Below are 18,046 nucleotides of genomic sequence, written 5' to 3'. Positions count from 1 at the left end.
CACAAAATGCCTGAATAACATGTCCGATTCCGGTACCTCTTGCAGGCAATCATTTCATTTCATTAAATTTTCACGACATTACCAATAAATATATACACACAATAAACATATTTTGGCATTTTTTAAATTATTTCACTTTTCCTGCTATCCTGACAGGATTTGTCTTCAAAAAGTCCAGAGTGGCATCAGTAAGATGGTCTTCAGGTTCCCATGAATTAGACTTGCTTGAAAAGTTCTGCCACTTAATCAGGTAATGCAGTTTACCGTTGACGAATTTTCCTCTGATGACTTTTTTCTACTGCATACAGTTTGTCAGTTTGTTTCTTATGTGCAGGTAATCCCGGCACAGGTAAAATAACTGAATCTTTGACAGTTTGTTTAGCCAGTAAGGGCTCAAATGAGTCTTTTGGAAGATCTGTGTCATCCAATACTGCTACAGGTGCTTGAGCTTGAAGGTCTACAGGAAGTTCATTATTTGCAGGGCGAACATACCGGTTATATGCAAATTTCATTCTATTTGCATGTATAGGCGCCTTCAAGAGTTTATTGTTCTCAAGATTTCTAACCATGAAATTCACCGGACTTGATTGTTTTATAATCAAGTATGGGCCGCACCAATGTTTGCACAGTTTCTTGGACAATCCTGGTTGTGTTACTGGGAAATATATGAATACACTGTCTCCTACCTGATATTGGACATCAGTGGCGTGTTGATCATACCGCTTTTTCATGGTCTGTTGATTTTGCTGTAGATGATGCTTGGAGATTTCCCTAGTCGTTTCCAGCTGAGTTACCAGTTGCTTGATGTGTTCTCTCACGGTTCTATCTGTTAAACGTTCTGGCTCCAGTAAGGCAACATCCATTGGTAAGATTGCTTCTCTTCCGTAGAGTAAGAAAAACGGGCTGAATCCTACGCTGTTGTCAGTAGAACTGGTTCTGTACGCAAACTGGATTGATGGCAGGTAGTCATCCCAATCTGTTTGAAACTTATTGACATAATGAGAAATAGTGTCTAGTATAACAGCATAAAAACGTTCTTGTACTGCGTTACACTGAGGATGATATGAACTGGTGTTGAGTTTATTTGTTGTCATGATACGACAAACTTCGAGCATCAGCTTTGACAGGAAATTTGTGCCTCTGTCACTTAGAAGAAACCTTGGACAACCATGATTACATATCACCTCTTTGTAAAAACAGTGAGCTACAGTACTAGCATCCATATTTTTTATTGGGACCAAAATTGGCCACCTTGTGCAGTGATCCGTGAAACACAAGACGTATCTACTGCCTGAAGTAGATATAGGAAGTGGACCTAAAATATCGACACTTACTCTCTCAAATGGTCCAGGAACTTCCATGGTCATTAACGGAGCAATTACTTTATGCTTAGGTGTTTTTCTACTAGCACATGAAACGCATGATCTAATCCAATTATCAATATCTTTGTACATACCTCTCCAAAAATATCTTTTTCGAATACTGGCATAAGTTTTGTGAAATCCAAAATGAGCAGCAAGGGCTTGATCATGATGAGCATTCAAAATTGTATCAATGTAACTATACGGTACATACAATTGTACAGTGGTCCTTTCAGGAAAATGACGTTTTGCTGGAGTGGACCAGATATGAAATAACCCACCTTCATGTAAGAAATAATGTTCAGACTCTAGCAGTATATTACGAGCTTCTTTGTTGTCATCTGGGAGATCGCCTATCTCAAGGTATCTGATCATCTTGGCTGCAAAGGAGTCTTTTCTTTGTTCCTGCTTAAAATCAGACAAATTAACACTATCATGAATGTGGGGTATATAAGTTTCAAACTTGTCCTCATTTCTGTCACTTAACCTTTTACCTTGTTGAAACCTAAGATTACGAATTGTACTGACATTTGGTTTTGTATGGCAAGGAAAAATATCATCATCTAGTGAACCAAACCCAAATGGAATCCAATTTAAAGGAATCCAATCCTTACTTTGACCTGACTTGACATCTACTTTGCTATGATTACTTGGCAATTCAATAGGAATTTGGCTAGAACTTAATGATACATTTTGATGTATTCTACTTAAAGCATCGGCATTTTGAATAGTACTACCTGGCCTATGAATTATTTCAAAGTCATACGATTGCAGTAGCAAAGCCCAACGTGCTAACCGACCTGTGACAGGTTTTCTTCCAAATATCCAACACAAAGCTTGATGATCCGTGACAATTTTGAACTTTGGACCATGCAGAAGGTAAGAAGAGTACTTTTTAACACCTTCAACGACCGCTAATGCTTCTAATTCCGTGATGGAATAATTTTTTCAGCACTAGTTAAGGATCTTCCACCATAAGCTATAACTTTCTCACTACCATCTTGAACTTGGGAAAGAATGAATGCTAAGCCTGTAATACTCGCATCCGTTTGGAGGATAAATTGAGAATCATCAAACCTAGGATAAACCAGGATAGGCGGTTCAAGGAGTTTCTGTTTGAGTGTTTCAAACGCGTTTTGACACTCACATGACCAAACAAATGGAACATCTTTCTTTGTTAGACAGATCAGTGGATATGCAATTTGACTAAATTTTGGAACAAAACGTCTATAATATCCTGTAAAACCGAGAAACGATTTAACCTCTGAGACTTTCTTTGGAACAGGATATTTCTGAACAATTTTGGTCTTTTCTGGATCTGTGGATACGCCTTCTTGTGATATAATGTGGCCAAGATACCGAACTTTGTTATGACCAAAACTACACTTTTTGGCTTAAGTTTTAGTCCAGCTGTTCTAAAACGATCTAAAACTTGAGACAAATGACTGAGATGTTCCTCAAAAGACTTTGAAAAGATGATGACGTCATCTAGATATATTAAGGCAATTTTCCACTGTAGGCCTCTAAGAATTTCCTGCATTGTGCGCTGAAACGTGCTTGGCGCATTTTGGAGGCCGAATGGCATGACATTAAATTCATATAGACCGTCCTGAGTTATGAAAGCAGTCTTACATTTGCTACTTTCCTCTAGGCCTATCTGCCAATACCCTGATGCCATATCTAAAGTTGAGAAAAATGCTGGATTTGCAGCACCTAAACTGTCTAACGAGTCCAGAATGTTCGGAATAAGAGAATTGGTACTAAAAGAACACAGATTCAAGGGCCTGAAATCCAAACAAAATCTCAAGTCTTTTGAGTCTTTCTTTTAATTAAGACTACATTGCTAGACCAACATGAAGTAGAAGGAGATATGACGCCGTCTTTTAACATTTGATCAACTTGCTCTCTAATAACTTTCTGTAAGTGAGGAGGATGTCTGTATGGACGAGCCCTCACAGGAGGATGATCACCAGTGTTGATGACATGCTTAATTTTGGAATAATGACCCAAAGGACTACCTGAAGTTTGAAACACATCAACATAATCAGCCAACAATGATTGAAGTTCATGTTGCTGAGACGAAGTCAAGTTGTCATTTGCTAAATCAACTTGACTAAGAACTTCATCAATTTTAGATTGCGCATCTGATTTCTCTTGCACAATTTCAGGTTTAACTTCTGAAAACATCACAACGGGATCATCCTCAATAGCAGAAAAAATGGACTTCGCTATCGTTTACTACAGAAAATGTTCCCAACTTAGTCCGAGGGTAAATAACAGCAGTACTGTTTGAAGGATTTAACAACAGCACTGGCACCTCAGAATAATTACCATGCGATTTTGCTCTACACACAGTATGGGCTAATTGTAAACCCAAATTGTTTAACGCTCTACCAGGAGTACAAACTCCTGAAGTTCCACCAAACACTTGGTTTTTTATTCTTGCGGAAAACACAGATTGAGAACGTGGTGGAATTTCAATACGCGAAGAAGTTCTGAGGTGAACTTTAGAATTTAGTCTGAGTGTTTTAGACTTAAAATTCAAATTTGCATCCTGAGAATTCAGAAATTTTGCACCAAGTATGAGCTCACGGTCCAAATTGGAAGTAATATGCATAGGAACCGAAAATTTTGTGCCAGAAATTATCAAAGGAATGTACGCAAGACCTACTATATTCAAACAAGAACCATTTGCTGTAACTGCACGACTATAACGAGGATTGAATACGCGCAAGCTTTTGCATACAGAAGAGTTTTGATAGCAAGTTTCATTGATCAAATTAATGTCTGCGCCAGTATCAATTAAACATGACATTTGGTCACATCCCAAATTGACTTTAATACAACAATTGTGAAAGGAAGTGTCAATATAAGCTGTGTCCCCTTCACCTACATTCTGAGATTTGACACCAGAATTACTATCTACAGATGATGCATGATAGGAAGTAGGCGGGTTGTCAGTTTAAAGGATAACCTTCGACGTGAAATTTTGAATAACAATCGAACTTTTTGTGTCCAAGTTTTCCACAACGAAAGCACGTGGGTCTATTGAAACTTGGTCTCCTTTGGTCATGTTGGGATTTTGACCTATTGTTAGATTGATGATTCCTCTAAATGACCCATATTGTTTGAATGAGGGTCTATTGGATCTTGGCTTAGGCCTGGACGCTATTTCATGAACTTGCACTTTGATTTGCTCCACTTGTTCTGATAATTTTTCAATAGCGGATACTGATGCAATTTTCTGATCCTGCCTAGCATTGGGATTTTCACTTACCAAGTTCACTGATGGGGTGGATGGAAGATTCGTAACTGTCTGGGCAAGGCGTGCAAAATGCACTGCTTTGTCTATAGATTCAGGTTCCTTTGAAATAACAAAAGCACGTAAGTTAGGTTTTAAACCACATATGAAATGAGTCAACTTTTCTTGTTCAGATTTACCTAGTCTGTGACAAAGCGTCAAGATATCTGAGAAATAGTCATCCAGAGACTCAGCCTCGGTTTGAATACGGCTTGATAATTTCGATTCGTTAACCCATTTCATGTCATTACCCTGAAAATGCTCAATTAATGCTGCCTTTAAATGCGCATATGTGTCTTTCTGACCGTCTGGCAGAGTTGAAACCCAAATTGATGCATTTCCTTTTAATCTAAGATTAAGGGCCAAGTGTTTCTTTGCATCTGCGAAATCACGCAACTGAGAATTTAATTCAAATCGTGCCAAAAACAATTCTAAATTCTCTTCTGGTTTGCCAGAATACGATTCTTTAAAATGCCCTTCATATTTAGACATGGTGACTATCGGTGGTGACTCTTGTTCTGGCATTGGTTCAACAAGCGTAGCGTTATCCAAAATATCTGAACAAAAGACTGGGAAAGCGGCTAAAATAGCAATGAATACACTGCAATGAATTATTATTTCCATCTATATTTCATTTACGTGTGGCTACAGACGATGGAAATAATTATAACCAACATTCTTGTGGGCTATACTCATACCCAGTATAATAATTTCGATAAACAAGGCCTACAAGATAATGCCACGCCCGTATAACACAATATTTAAAATAAATAAAATTACATACCCAAATATGCCGAAATATGCTGAGTAGACTGCGAGCTGGCCGGTACTACACGACAAACATAGCCCATATTAATAATACTTCCAAGCAATGAATGAATAGTGCAGTTAACTGAATTGAATAATAATACTGAATGGATAGTACACGGAACAAAGCTCACTGCAAAAACGCGCGAAATTTAAACAAGCGGACAGGTGGTACTGTCGATTAAGAATTAATGAAAAGAAAACCACGGATAACTCCACCAATTTATTATGACGTTAAACGCCAAAAGAGGAAACCGAGATCTAACACAAAATAACTAGCTGAAACCAATAATTTAATTTCTTTGCAATATATTTAATTCTTATTTCAAGTTACTACAAATCAAATTGATTCTGAATAAAATGTACTCACTAAATAAAGACGTGATGTCGACCAGCCAGCTCGCAATCAACTGACTCAACAAGGGCCGCGGCAGTCTTTGCCAAGCTGGCTTAGTCGTCAATGCGCCGACTCATAAATAGTTAAAAAGGTTAGGTTAACGAGGTCATGGTGTCTCCATCCGATTATAATGAAATCGGGAACGGGGCTCCATAACAATACAATGATCTATGGCGATTTGACCTTGGATGGTCCCAAAATGACTTTGACATTTTTTGTCTCGCTTCAGTGTTCTTTCCCACCAAATTTCATAAACCTGCGACAATCTATAGTGATTTGACCACGGATGACCCTGAATGACCCCAAAGTTACCTTGAACCCAAAATTACCTTAACCCACCTCCTACGCTCTACCCTACCCACCACACCTTAACCCACCCAAGCTACAGTATAACTGCTTTCCACCCTGTTCCTGCACTACACCGCCTGTCAGTGTCACCACCACACCATCTTAGCATATTTCCACGGTCTAACCATAACTCACTAATTGGCCTAACAGTAACTCGCCCAATGGTCTAACAGTAACTCGCCCATTGGTCTAACAGTAACTCGCCCATTGGTCTAACAGTAACTCGCCCATTGGTCTAACAGTAACTCGCCCATTGGTCTAACAGTAACTCGCCCATTGGTCTAACAGTAACTCGCCCATAACTTGCCATTTATCCATCCCCCCTGCATACCACTGAGTACATTTTATTAATAGTGATGTGCGCCCTTTAAAGATATGCGCCCAAATAGGCGCCCAATACATTTGCCCAATATTGATCAATTAATTTTTTATGGCTAATTCGAGCGAGCCGAGCAGGCTCCGTAATCAATATCTCCAATATCTATATCAATTTCGTTTCGTTTGGGCGTACAATCACGCAACAAGTAGGTATTTCGCTGAGGGTATTTCATTATTAAAATTGCTTTAATGGTTAGATACAAGTATGTAAATGTCTCAACAACAATGCATGTACGTAACATGTACTGACGTAGTAATCTTTCAAATAAAGATTCGCTGGAGTTCAACAAGCTCAGTCAGTAAGCTTAAGCTTTACCGTACAAAATGCGTATACATACAATGCATACTACATGCGTGTAGTCTGTGCATGTGTGTTATCATGGGTACTTTCAGTTTCCCATGTGTTCGAATGGGAATTATTTTGCCTACTCCGATACTCGCCACATCAGTTTAGGGAGCACATTTCTTCAATATTTTGACAAGTTGACATCAAATGTTACTTCTATATAATTTACTATTCAGTAATCAGTATATGGTCAATAGGCCTACTGCACCTACGGCTACGCCTATTCTCGGTCACACGCCTATTCTCGGTCAGTTAGTGTATTGAACAACCGCTGACGATCGTTGCTTTAATTTCAGCCGTGTCTTCCGAACAAATCATTTAGCCGTACCGGTGCTGCAGGTTTTGGTGACTTTTTAATATCACGTAGGTGTAGGGATTCGCCATCACTGTAGGAATTTGTACGGTCCGATTGTTCTGTGGCAGAATGGAAGTACGTTTATGTTAAAAGATACGCGAATGGGCCTACAATCCATCTGGGTTCGGTTATCTTGATCTGGATAGACAAACATGTGACTTGATCGAAAGACGTTAAGACAACATTTTGTTATTACTGTCGAGATACCTCTCTTTTATTAACGATGGGCGTTCAGGATCGATGTGCAAATCATCCTGGCCCGTGCCTTAATGTTTAATAAGACGAGTTCTCAGTGTACTTCTCCTGCCTATAGAATCACGCCATATTGAAACCTGTTAACTTCTACATAGTTAACTATCAGCTTTAATTACCAACTCACTTCCCAGTGATGGTCTTAGCTCATTCTCTGTTGAATAGCTACACACAACTCCCACTCTACTGTCTGTGTATCCTACTTTAGAATGGCATATTCTCCAAAGGAGAGGGCAGTAGCACTGAAAACACGTGGACTTACATGTAGCTAAGAGTATTAAAATGTCGACACATCACTTTCTTCCGAATCTGAACTATGTATGACCTATCTTATCCAGGTACTTCTTATATGAAGGATTATTACATAGGTAACCTAGGCAAACCTTTAGTTAACACATTTACTAGTCAGCGAATTCACTTGAGACCGGGCCCCAACACAATGCATATTTACATAGAAATTTGAATTTTTTTTCGAGAATAGGTGGGTGAAGGAAACCTACATAAATATGTTTTCTATACTTCACTTGACCCAAATATATGATTTTTTATGGTGATAATCAAGTCGCACATGGAATTTTAGAGGGATTTTGATAGCAGTTCCATTAAAAAAAAGCTGCCATCGCCATGAGACTAAGATCTAGAAACACCCCCGAAATGCCGTTTTGGGGAATTTTGCTAGCTGAATCTTTTGATGAAAGTCAATCTTTGACAAGATGTAACTTTGCTACGGAAAGTGCTATGCAAAAAAGGTTTTCAGTTTTGGCTTAGTTTACTCAAGGGCTTTAATTTGATATATAAAACGATGCAATTTGATGGCAAATTTGAATTCACCTAGGATACCTATATCACGGCAGCACAGTTCACCTTAAATGATAGATTTTGAGATTGTATGGTGACCTGAAATTTCGGCATTTAAAAAAAATAATGACGTCATTTAAGAGGTGATATTGTAATAAAATCAGTGATGCAAAATTGTAGGCCTACATGCATTTTAAAGCTGTAATTTTAACAAGTTGATCCATCTGCATCGTAAATAACACCATAGCAAATGATTGGTGTTGTGTTTATGTAAATTCCCATAGAAACAGGGGTGTCTGAGAATAGGCATACGAATTCCATTGGCATTCCTATTCTCGGTCAGTGTTCCCTAGTATGAGCTATGTTGACATCGTTGTTGCCATGTGTCCTACAAATGATCATGCATGAGCACATGAGAAGTGTTGCATTTTGCTCTGCAGGCTTAAATTTGGCCTATAGCCATTTGTCGAATACAAATGAGCGAGGAGAAATTATTTGTGACCGCCGCCCCTCCCCTCCTCTACCCCTTACCCCATCCCCTACCCTGACGTATTTTCGAGCTTTTTCGGTCGGAAAAATTGGGTCAACAATGTCACATTTCTGTCAGCAAAAATGGTTCCTGCCCTGGACCGAGAAAGGCGCTATAACTGACTTGCGCAGATAACATACACTATCTCCTCGGGCCTACACGTGCTATTAGCGCAATTTTGTCATTACTTTATATACATGTTAGCACAAATAGCACCGCTATTTTCATGGGTGTGCTATTTGTGCAATTGACAGTGTTATTTTTTTTTTTTTTAGAAAAAACCCATTAGGGACATTAAAATGGCTTTAAATGTTAATATTAGCGCAGTTATCATGGTTATGCTATTTTTGAGTTCTCCTATTACTTGGAGGGGTGTTATTAGCGCTGTTGTGCTATTCTTATGGTTAGACCTTATAGCGTGCTATAGCGCTATGGTGCTATTCTTAAAATGGTTAGGCCTTATAGCGTTCTATTAGTGCTATTGTGCTCTGGAAATTGGTTTGGCCTTAGGGGGCATATAGCGCGTTATTATCGCAATAATGCTATTTTTGAATTCTTGTACACTTGGAGGGGTGCTATTAGCACTATTGTGCTATTCTTAAAACGACCTAGACCTTATAGCGTGCTATTAGCGCTATTGTGCTATTCTTAAAGGGGGCACAACACTAAATCCTTCCGCATTTGGTGTAATATTGTATAGTTCCGGTTAAAACTAGCGCCTGAGCAAAATGTATCAGCCTCTCGTGGGTACTAAATTCAAGTGAATCGTGCTTGTTTTTATGGGAACAACAGAGTAGGACCTCAACATTAAAAATCTGTACAAAAAATGTTTCAAATCGATTGTGAATTAGTGACAGGCTGTCGGAATAATATCAAGGCGGAACTGGTAAGGAGGCGAAATTGTCGGCTGAAATTCGTGAGCGCTGTTCAGGTGCCCGAATCGCAGAATTTTGACTTTCATCGCTTGGATGCTAAATTGGTCAATTTTTTTTACATTTTCAGTCTATTTTCCTGACAAGCAGTGGTTGATCTCACCCCGCACATATAAATATTCAAAATATTACATGAATGGTAACTTAACAAACAAATTTGGTTTAATGGAACTTATATAGTTCAGCTGAGTGACATATTAAGACACGTAAAACACCCCAACCCCGAACTCTATACACACCCCCACACCCACACCCCCCTACACACCCCCCTACACACCCCACCTACCTCAAACCTACACAACACAAACCAACATGCACGCAAACATGCACTTATATAAATATTTGAACCAGAACATCAATGTTTGTCTAGATATGCTTGATATTAAAAACAAAATTAAAAAATAGAGCTTAATTAATTTTGAAAATAGAAATTGGCACAATAGTAAAATTTGAAGCCAGTGCCACAAAAACACCCACCCTACGCATTGTTGTGAAAAATCTGATTTTCCACTAGTGTATGGACTGGCCACTTCCAATCATGATCTAAAGAAACCTAGGTTTTGCTTTCAAATAATACTAGAAAGTTACTAGTTAGAACAATCAATTAGCTACATATTCATACCAAAATAAATTCATTATTATAAGTAAGAGTTGAGTTATGGGAATTTATATATCTCCCCTACCCCTTAATTTTGCCCTATTTTTTGTGATTTTATGTGATTATACGTCCATATATAAAATGACCTGTAAAAAAAGTGTTACCACTATTTGAGACCACTACCTACCTAGCAGTGATCTAGAGGGTCCATACTAACTACCTATGGTGTCAAACCTTGTATGTAGTGGGGGGGTGAACAAACTCCTTATTTAGGGCCCTGTGTGATCTTGCTCCTGGACTAGTCAGGCGTGCCACCGCATTCCGCTGTGCGCTCCCACAAAATAGGACCACCTCGGACCCCGATCGGATGGTACGAAAATTTTTGCCAAGAAACCGTTTTGAAAGGATCGCTCCTTGTCAATATATCTGAGAATACTGCACATGTATTTTATTATGGGTTTAAGTTATCAAAACCGCATCATACCGATCAACCAGAGAATGACCGAGAATAGGTATAGAAAAACTATACGGTGACCGAGAATAGGTGTTTAGTGACCGAGAATAGGCGTTGTCGTCGACTTTGACCTTTTGACCTTGTACTTCCAATACAAGTTCAATAGAAGATGTCATGCAGGGTATGTTAAACGGGGTGTTGTTTGGAATGCACGTTCCCATATAGCTAACTTTTATAATTATTTACGCAAGAAATAGAGCGGGTTGTTTCTTAAGTGACCGAGAATAGGCGTATTTACCCTATTATTGTTTGGCAATAATGTCTTTTGCCAAGTACTTACGTCCAAGGCAAAGGCAAAGTTGTAATTTTGTGTTTTTGATCGCAAAGATCGGATATTTTTATTCCCGATAGTCCTGTACCCTTGCTTCGCAAGGGTGGAGAATTCGGCAGAACTTTGACGATAATTTTGCCTTTTTGGACACTAAAATGCATTCGATCCTTAATTTTGTTTCAACAGAGTCTTGAATTAGCAAGCACAATAAGGTGGGTACCAATTTTATATAGGGTAGGACTACCAATTATCGGACAATGCCAGTTATCGGACGATTACATGGTTTGGACCATGTGGAGTTGTTTCTTCAAGTCAACATGAATTTATATCGCATCAAATGAAAGAACGGATACTTACTGCATTTAAATGGCTGCCTTGCAGCTGGTTCCGTTTATTATTATTTCGCAAATACGAGCGTGAAGGGACTAAGTATGCCTCTTTATTATTAAAAACATGTTACTTATGAGGTAGCGTAATTCGGCATGACCAATTTGTGTGGGTCTTGAGCTTTTCATAATTTACTAAAACTGATATATTTTTATTATTATGTTTGTAAAACTGTGTAGGTTCTGCAGCAACATCTGACATGACCGGTTGCTAACAACGCTTCCGGCGGAATGAAGTATCCGATAATAGGCTTGGAAAATCTGCGCATGCCCAATTTCCGGACACCCTCTGGCCTTCATATAAACTGTTGCCAGCCAGCCGGCGCTGTGTGGCACTTAACATGTTGCACTTTGTTAGGTGTATTTTAGCTTATTTTAGCTTAGTTGAGAACGCAAATAGGGTTTGATGTTAAGTTTAAGTTATATTATAATGTTATGATTAAAATAGTTGATGCGCCTACAATGTATAGGCCTACATTGTACCTAAATGTGGTTTGCGGTGGGGAAAATGCCAACGTGAAGTATCAGACAATGTCCAAATATAACCCACAATCATGAAGGAATAGACACAAACTTGACTGCATTTGGTTGAGTTGAAAAAATAGATGTGTGCCGTTAGTTTTGCGGGTGTCCGGTAACTGGCTGCGTAGTGTCCGATAACTGGCATAGGCGTCCGATAACTGGCAAGATGCCTCAATGTGGTTTTCAATCCATATATCTATAATGGCTTGTCTCATCAATTCAAATTTTATGTTACATTTAGGGCTGTCTTTGGTCATTACGTGGATGTTCTATAGTTGGGAAAATATTCTTCAGTTTTTTAAATATTGAGCAAATTGCTTAAGTGTCCGATAATTGGTAGTCCTACCCTACCTTGATGAAATTTTGAAGAAATTTTTCTAATATCTGACCTGCGCAAACCGTTAAGTGTGTATTTTCCATAGACAGACAAAATGGCGTGAGCCAGTCCTTAGTACGGTATGTATCGTAGGACTGGCAAGCGAGTCTACCGTATACATGTATATTATAAAGTCTTAACTAATATACGTACCCCAGTGGACACAATCGGGAAAAACTACGTTGCAATAAGATCGGACGTTGGGCAACCAAATTCCAACGTTAACGCAAGTACTAATCTAGGATGTCAGTACACCCATTTAGTGCACAAACGTGAACTTGAGGTATTGCCGCCGTCAGAAGACAGTCGTCGTGACGACTTCAATACAACGATAACATTGAAGCAACACTTCATTGCCGACATCAGTACAACTGACAATAAATTATGTTGCATTAACGTCACCTGTTTACTACCCGCGGCCGCGACAGTTATCGTATGATCAAAATACAACGTTGTGGCAACACTACGTTGACGACATCGGTACAACTGACGATAAATTATGTTGCATTAACGTCACCTGTTTACTACCCGCGGCCGCGACAGTTATCATATGATCAAAATACAACGTTGTGGCAACACTACGTTGACGGCATCGGTACAACTGACGATAAAGATGTTACATTAATGTCACCCATTGCCTGCCGTGCGACAGGTGTCGTACGACTTCAATATAACGTTGAGGCAACACTTTATTGACGACATCGGTACACCGATGATTGAAGACGTCGCAACTCGCAACAACATCTGCCGTATCACTGCTAAACCATAACGTCCTACATTGGAAAAATCGTCCTACATTTAAGAAGCCACATACAATGGAGAATTAGTGCTGCTTCACAATAGAGACACTTCAATGTAGGACGCAGTGTAGGACGGCATTTGAGACGATAGAGCACCCAAACTGGCCGCCCAATGAAAAAATCAATACAGAAGGAGGCGAGCTGCTTTCACACTCTCTGCCCGACTCTCTGCAAAGAATGGTGAGCAGTGGATGCACGGGAACCACTTAACATGCTCTCACTGATACGGTGTGTGCACGATTAACTTTAATTGTCACCAGGACCGTTATAATTGAAGGGGACAATTATATTGACCACTATCATGTTGTCATGACAGGTCGCTTTCGTAAATCGTAAATGTGTCTTGGTCATAGATAGTGGAGGATCTATGGTCTGGTCATCAATATCACGGCCGGCGCGATGGCTATAATCACGGTCACGGCATAGATCATGTAGATGGTCGGCGGGACCGTTACCGATCATCTGAGCAAGTCAGTGACGGATTCCATATCATAAAAATCAGTAGGCCTACTTAAACATGATATTAAAAACATTAATGAATAAATAATAATATTCATGTATAATAACACCCATAATTAATGCAAGGATAGGCCTATTAAATACTGATGTTTGTATATTTTCTTGATGTTATGTCCCATGTCGGGCCATCAGCATGTGAATAATAATATGAATCGTATCATTTTCATGTATTGTAAGATCATGAATTATTATTGATTTTACATTATTTTTTGACCAGTAAATGACCACATTAAGCATCAACCAAAGATAAAGAAATTTCCATGATACAATCGATCGATAGGAACCATTTCCGTCGAGCCAGCTCAAGTGTGTGCCATAAAATAGATTTGTTGTTGATCATGATCGCTACCCAGGCTTTTCCAATTCAGTATTTCGGTCACGGGGTCGGGGATTTTATACCAGCATTAAAAAAATAATTTATGAAACGTGAATATATTAAAGTTTCTTGATTTTATCACAGGTATAATAAAAATTAATATAAATGTAACTTATTTAAAGAAATAATTAGGAAATAACCATGTTTTGAAGGTAAAAAGTAGACCATTTATTTTAAAAATGACCGAAAGAAGATGACAAAAAATATAGAAAGAGGAAAAACAAAATGCAGAATTACGAATCTGACCTTGACCAGCCAAATGCGTACTATTTTTTAGGTCTGCAATTATTGATTGTATAAAGATGCACGTTTATCATATTCGAAATCATAATTTTATGATATGATAGGGCCTATGATGAATTTCATAATATCTAGTAGCTTGCGCTTCTTACAATAAATCTTGATATCGAACTCACCATGCTCGATCATGTGGACCTTGAGATCTCATTCATCCTGGGTTCAAGTCATGATATTTTGAACTTGAATACCCATATTTATCTTCAAAATACGTAATAAGGTAATTCCACAAAAAGCATGCACTGGAATAGGTCAGGTATGCAATGTAGTCCAGTCATACTTTTTTGCATACTGGAGCGCTATACCGTGCGCTTCACAGATTTATTGATGATCGGGTTTTTATCCTTCCATGATCAAATTGTTGCAACAGTTTTATATTTCCAACTAAATCGTCATCAAGTCGATCAATCCTCTACATCGTGCACGATCTATCATCACGATCATTTTTCAATCGTGCCTAGATATGGATGTAGGCCTTACGTATCCGGGACTGATGCAGGACTGAAAGATCCTGTCGTTCGCCGTGGTCTTATCCCGCGGGGTCTTGCAAGTTATTCTTCCAAGTTCCAAGCAAACATCTTCCAAGTTCTCGGAAAAATATTCTTCAATCTGATCTTATGGTCCGATAGATGTTCCGCAAAAAAATATTTATTCTAAAAACGTGCACCATGTGCTCAGATTGAAACCATCCATCAGAGATCAATCCATGTTCTTGTCTTGTTCAATATAAACAATAAACCAATCGACCGTGAGAAAGTTGTGTCACGTGTCAACATACCCACTTGACCTGATGCTGCATGCAGATACTATCGATCCGTGCTGCTGTGCAGGATGTACTAGAGGGAGGATAACGATGATGCTGACGAAGGTGATGATATAACGAAGACTCAAGTTCAATACGAAGATGACAAAATATTTTGTTTACATATAAATAATTAGGCCTAATATTACACATAAATTACATGTTTTAACTTGACGTTCACAATCATCCATCGTATTTTCACAAAGTGTCTTCCCTTCTAAAATATGTCTACCTCTCCCTCCATCCCCCAATTTATTCTAGGTACGAGCGCGAAGCCTGTTGCATTTCTTCCAACTTTAACCATGACGACGGTCGTACGGATGTGGCTATTTATAGCTGGTAGCTGCTGGTCGACCCAGGCGCGATTTGGATGTGGGTGTGTTCGGGGTGTGTATCACGATCATCCAATCACAGGTCCAGTTTCTCAAGAGATCGCGTTGCAAACTAAAAATAGATCGTTGGCAATCAGCCAGACACCTGTTTAGAGTTGGTGATTCCCCGGGATGGTTCAACCAGGGTAATTAATATGTGATTGATATACGATATGGGGCTGTGCAATAATTATGAGCCCTGGGGAGGATAAAATGGGGGGAGAAATTTTAGGGTGAGCTGAAGGGGGGGGGGGGAAGCAATTTTTGCAAGCCGAGAGGGGGATTGTTGGCACACATTCACGGGGCGCCTTTTAAATAAAACGCCCTAAAAAGGCTTAGGGAAACAGTACAGAAACGCTTAAATCAGCGATCAAAATACACGGGCGAACGGCGATTCGCCCGTCGATTCTAAAAACTAGCCCCCTTGAAATACTGACCAAGGGCGAAAAATAAAGTCAGATGCTACAAAATCGCCCCATTGAAATTCAAGAATAATTAAGATACTGATAATAATTGGTTAAAAAATGTTTCAAATCAACAAAAATCCCCGGGGGGGTTCTTCCTGGTTGAAGGTATACGGGGATGTGCCACGGTTTTGGGGTACCTTTACCCCCCCGGCAAAAAAATCTGTCTAAAAATAACAAAAGATGATCGTCTTGTGTCGTAAAATTGCTTCGTTTGTTGCAAAATGGCGATTAAATATTCATGACTGAATGATGTCATCGTCTCGGCCAATTTTGGTATGTTTTTTGCCAGCTGTATATGCATTTTTATGAATGAAGTTGTAGTTTACTACGTCCGGATTTTGTCGAAGATTAATTACCTTCGGTGGGTATTTCCCCGTGACCCTTGACCGATTCTAGCAAAAGTATCCGCGCCCCAGTAAACTCTCCAAAGCAAAAAACAAAATCCATATTCAGAGAATAAAATCAGAACCAACATGAATAATACACGTGGCAGGTGAGGTCATCACCCCGGCTCCCAGGACCCACGAGGCAAATGCCCAGGTAAACATGCTTCCAAATACGGTGTGACGCTCATAGATTGATACTTTCCCACGGTCGGTTTGAATGAACTTATGAATATCTAATGAGGGACTACCCTGGGTACAAGCATAGAAATTTAAAATCTATGGTACAAGGTGGCTCACGATGTTGTTTACCAAAAATGTCTACTTTCAACTTGCGCATGGGTAGAATCAGGTTCCCGCGGTTGTGTATGAATAATTACCGTATAAAATGAGGGAGAGTACCAGATGTGTGAAATAACAGAAATTCAACTTTTCGTGGATTCATTCTTGGAGTTACTAGTATTCGAAAACAAAATGTGAATTGTTCTTCTTGTACAATGATTTACTACAAAATATTGAGCATTTTTTGAAGAATTTTGGCAGGCCAGGGGGGGGCGCAAGCGATTTTTTGGCGGGCAGAGAGGGGGGGGCAAGCGATTTTGGCGAGCCGCTTGAAATTTTACCTCCCCAGGAGGCTCATAATGATTGCACAGCCCTTAAAGTGGAGGGAGATTGGTTAATGGAGATATCGATACGATTAAGTGGAGCGAGAGGGGTGTATATGGGGATATCGATATGATAAAGTGGAACGAGAGTGGTTAGTGGGGATATCGATATGAGAACATGGAGCGAGAGGGGTGCATGGGGATTCGATATGAGTGGTTAATGGGGGATATTGGAGCGAGAGTTGTTAGTGGGGATATTGATACTGTAAAATGGAGCGAGAGGGGGTTTGTGTGTTATGTCTGACTCTGAACTTGTCAGGTTTTTAGAAGGGAATTTAATTCTACATTTTTATCCCTTTTTAAAAAAATTTCTGTCATTTTCAGTTCAAGCAAATAAATCTAAAATTACGAAAAATTTCATCGTATCCTGTGTTAGTCAAGTTTTTAGAATGGAATTGAATTCTAGTTTATCCCAAGTTCAAGAAAATAGGCTAGATTTTATTTCTTTGTAAATTCCTAGATTTTATTTCTTTGTAAATTCCGATTGTAAGTAAATATTGGCAAGTTGATCAACCAACTCGAAATCTAATAGTGGTCCGGTAGTACAGCTGTCATAGCCATCCCTTACATAACTACACAATCATCCGGCATAAAAATTGAAAAGTTAATACCAGGAATTTCCGTTTTTTTGAAGGAGCACCAGTATGATACATTTTGTATGGGTGTGTGCAATTGGTTTCACAATACACCAAATGACCATATCATGACCTTTAGCGTAAAATTACATGAAAAAAATATTTAAAAACATGAGATATTTTGCAATACTTTTATTATTGAAAAAGTACTGAAATGAGATGTATTTTCCATTACAAATTATTATTAAAAAAATATTTAAAAACATGAGATATTTTGCAATACTTTTATTATTGAAAAAGTACTGAAATGAGATGTATTT

At 38.9% G+C, this 18,046-nt stretch overlaps 2 protein-coding genes across 2 annotated transcripts in view; one reads left to right on the top strand and one right to left on the bottom strand.

The window, feature by feature from the left end:
- Window positions 1–260: 260 nt before the first annotated feature.
- Window positions 261–5,300, bottom strand: LOC140157673 (uncharacterized). Its single transcript, XM_072180913.1, has 3 exons — window positions 4,639–5,300; window positions 1,643–1,766; window positions 261–976 (listed from the first exon to the last, which is right to left on the bottom strand). Exons 1-3 carry the CDS (start codon window positions 5,284–5,286, stop codon window positions 261–263), a joined length of 1,488 nt encoding a protein of 495 aa, XP_072037014.1. The 5' UTR covers window positions 5,287–5,300.
- A 1,385-nt stretch (window positions 5,301–6,685) lies between these two features.
- The window catches only part of LOC140156801 (L-glutamine:2-deoxy-scyllo-inosose aminotransferase-like), a 39,161-nt gene continuing 27,800 nt past the window's right edge, over window positions 6,686–18,046 (top strand). The window contains 1 exon segment of the mRNA XM_072179784.1: window positions 6,686–6,738. The gene's annotated coding sequence lies outside the window, so the exon portion shown is untranslated.

The sequence above is a fragment of the Amphiura filiformis genome, chromosome 7 (assembly GCF_039555335.1).
Source record: "Amphiura filiformis chromosome 7, Afil_fr2py, whole genome shotgun sequence".
Lineage (NCBI taxonomy): Eukaryota > Metazoa > Echinodermata > Ophiuroidea > Amphilepidida > Amphiuridae > Amphiura > Amphiura filiformis.
This window is presented reverse-complemented; position numbering and strand designations above follow the sequence as displayed.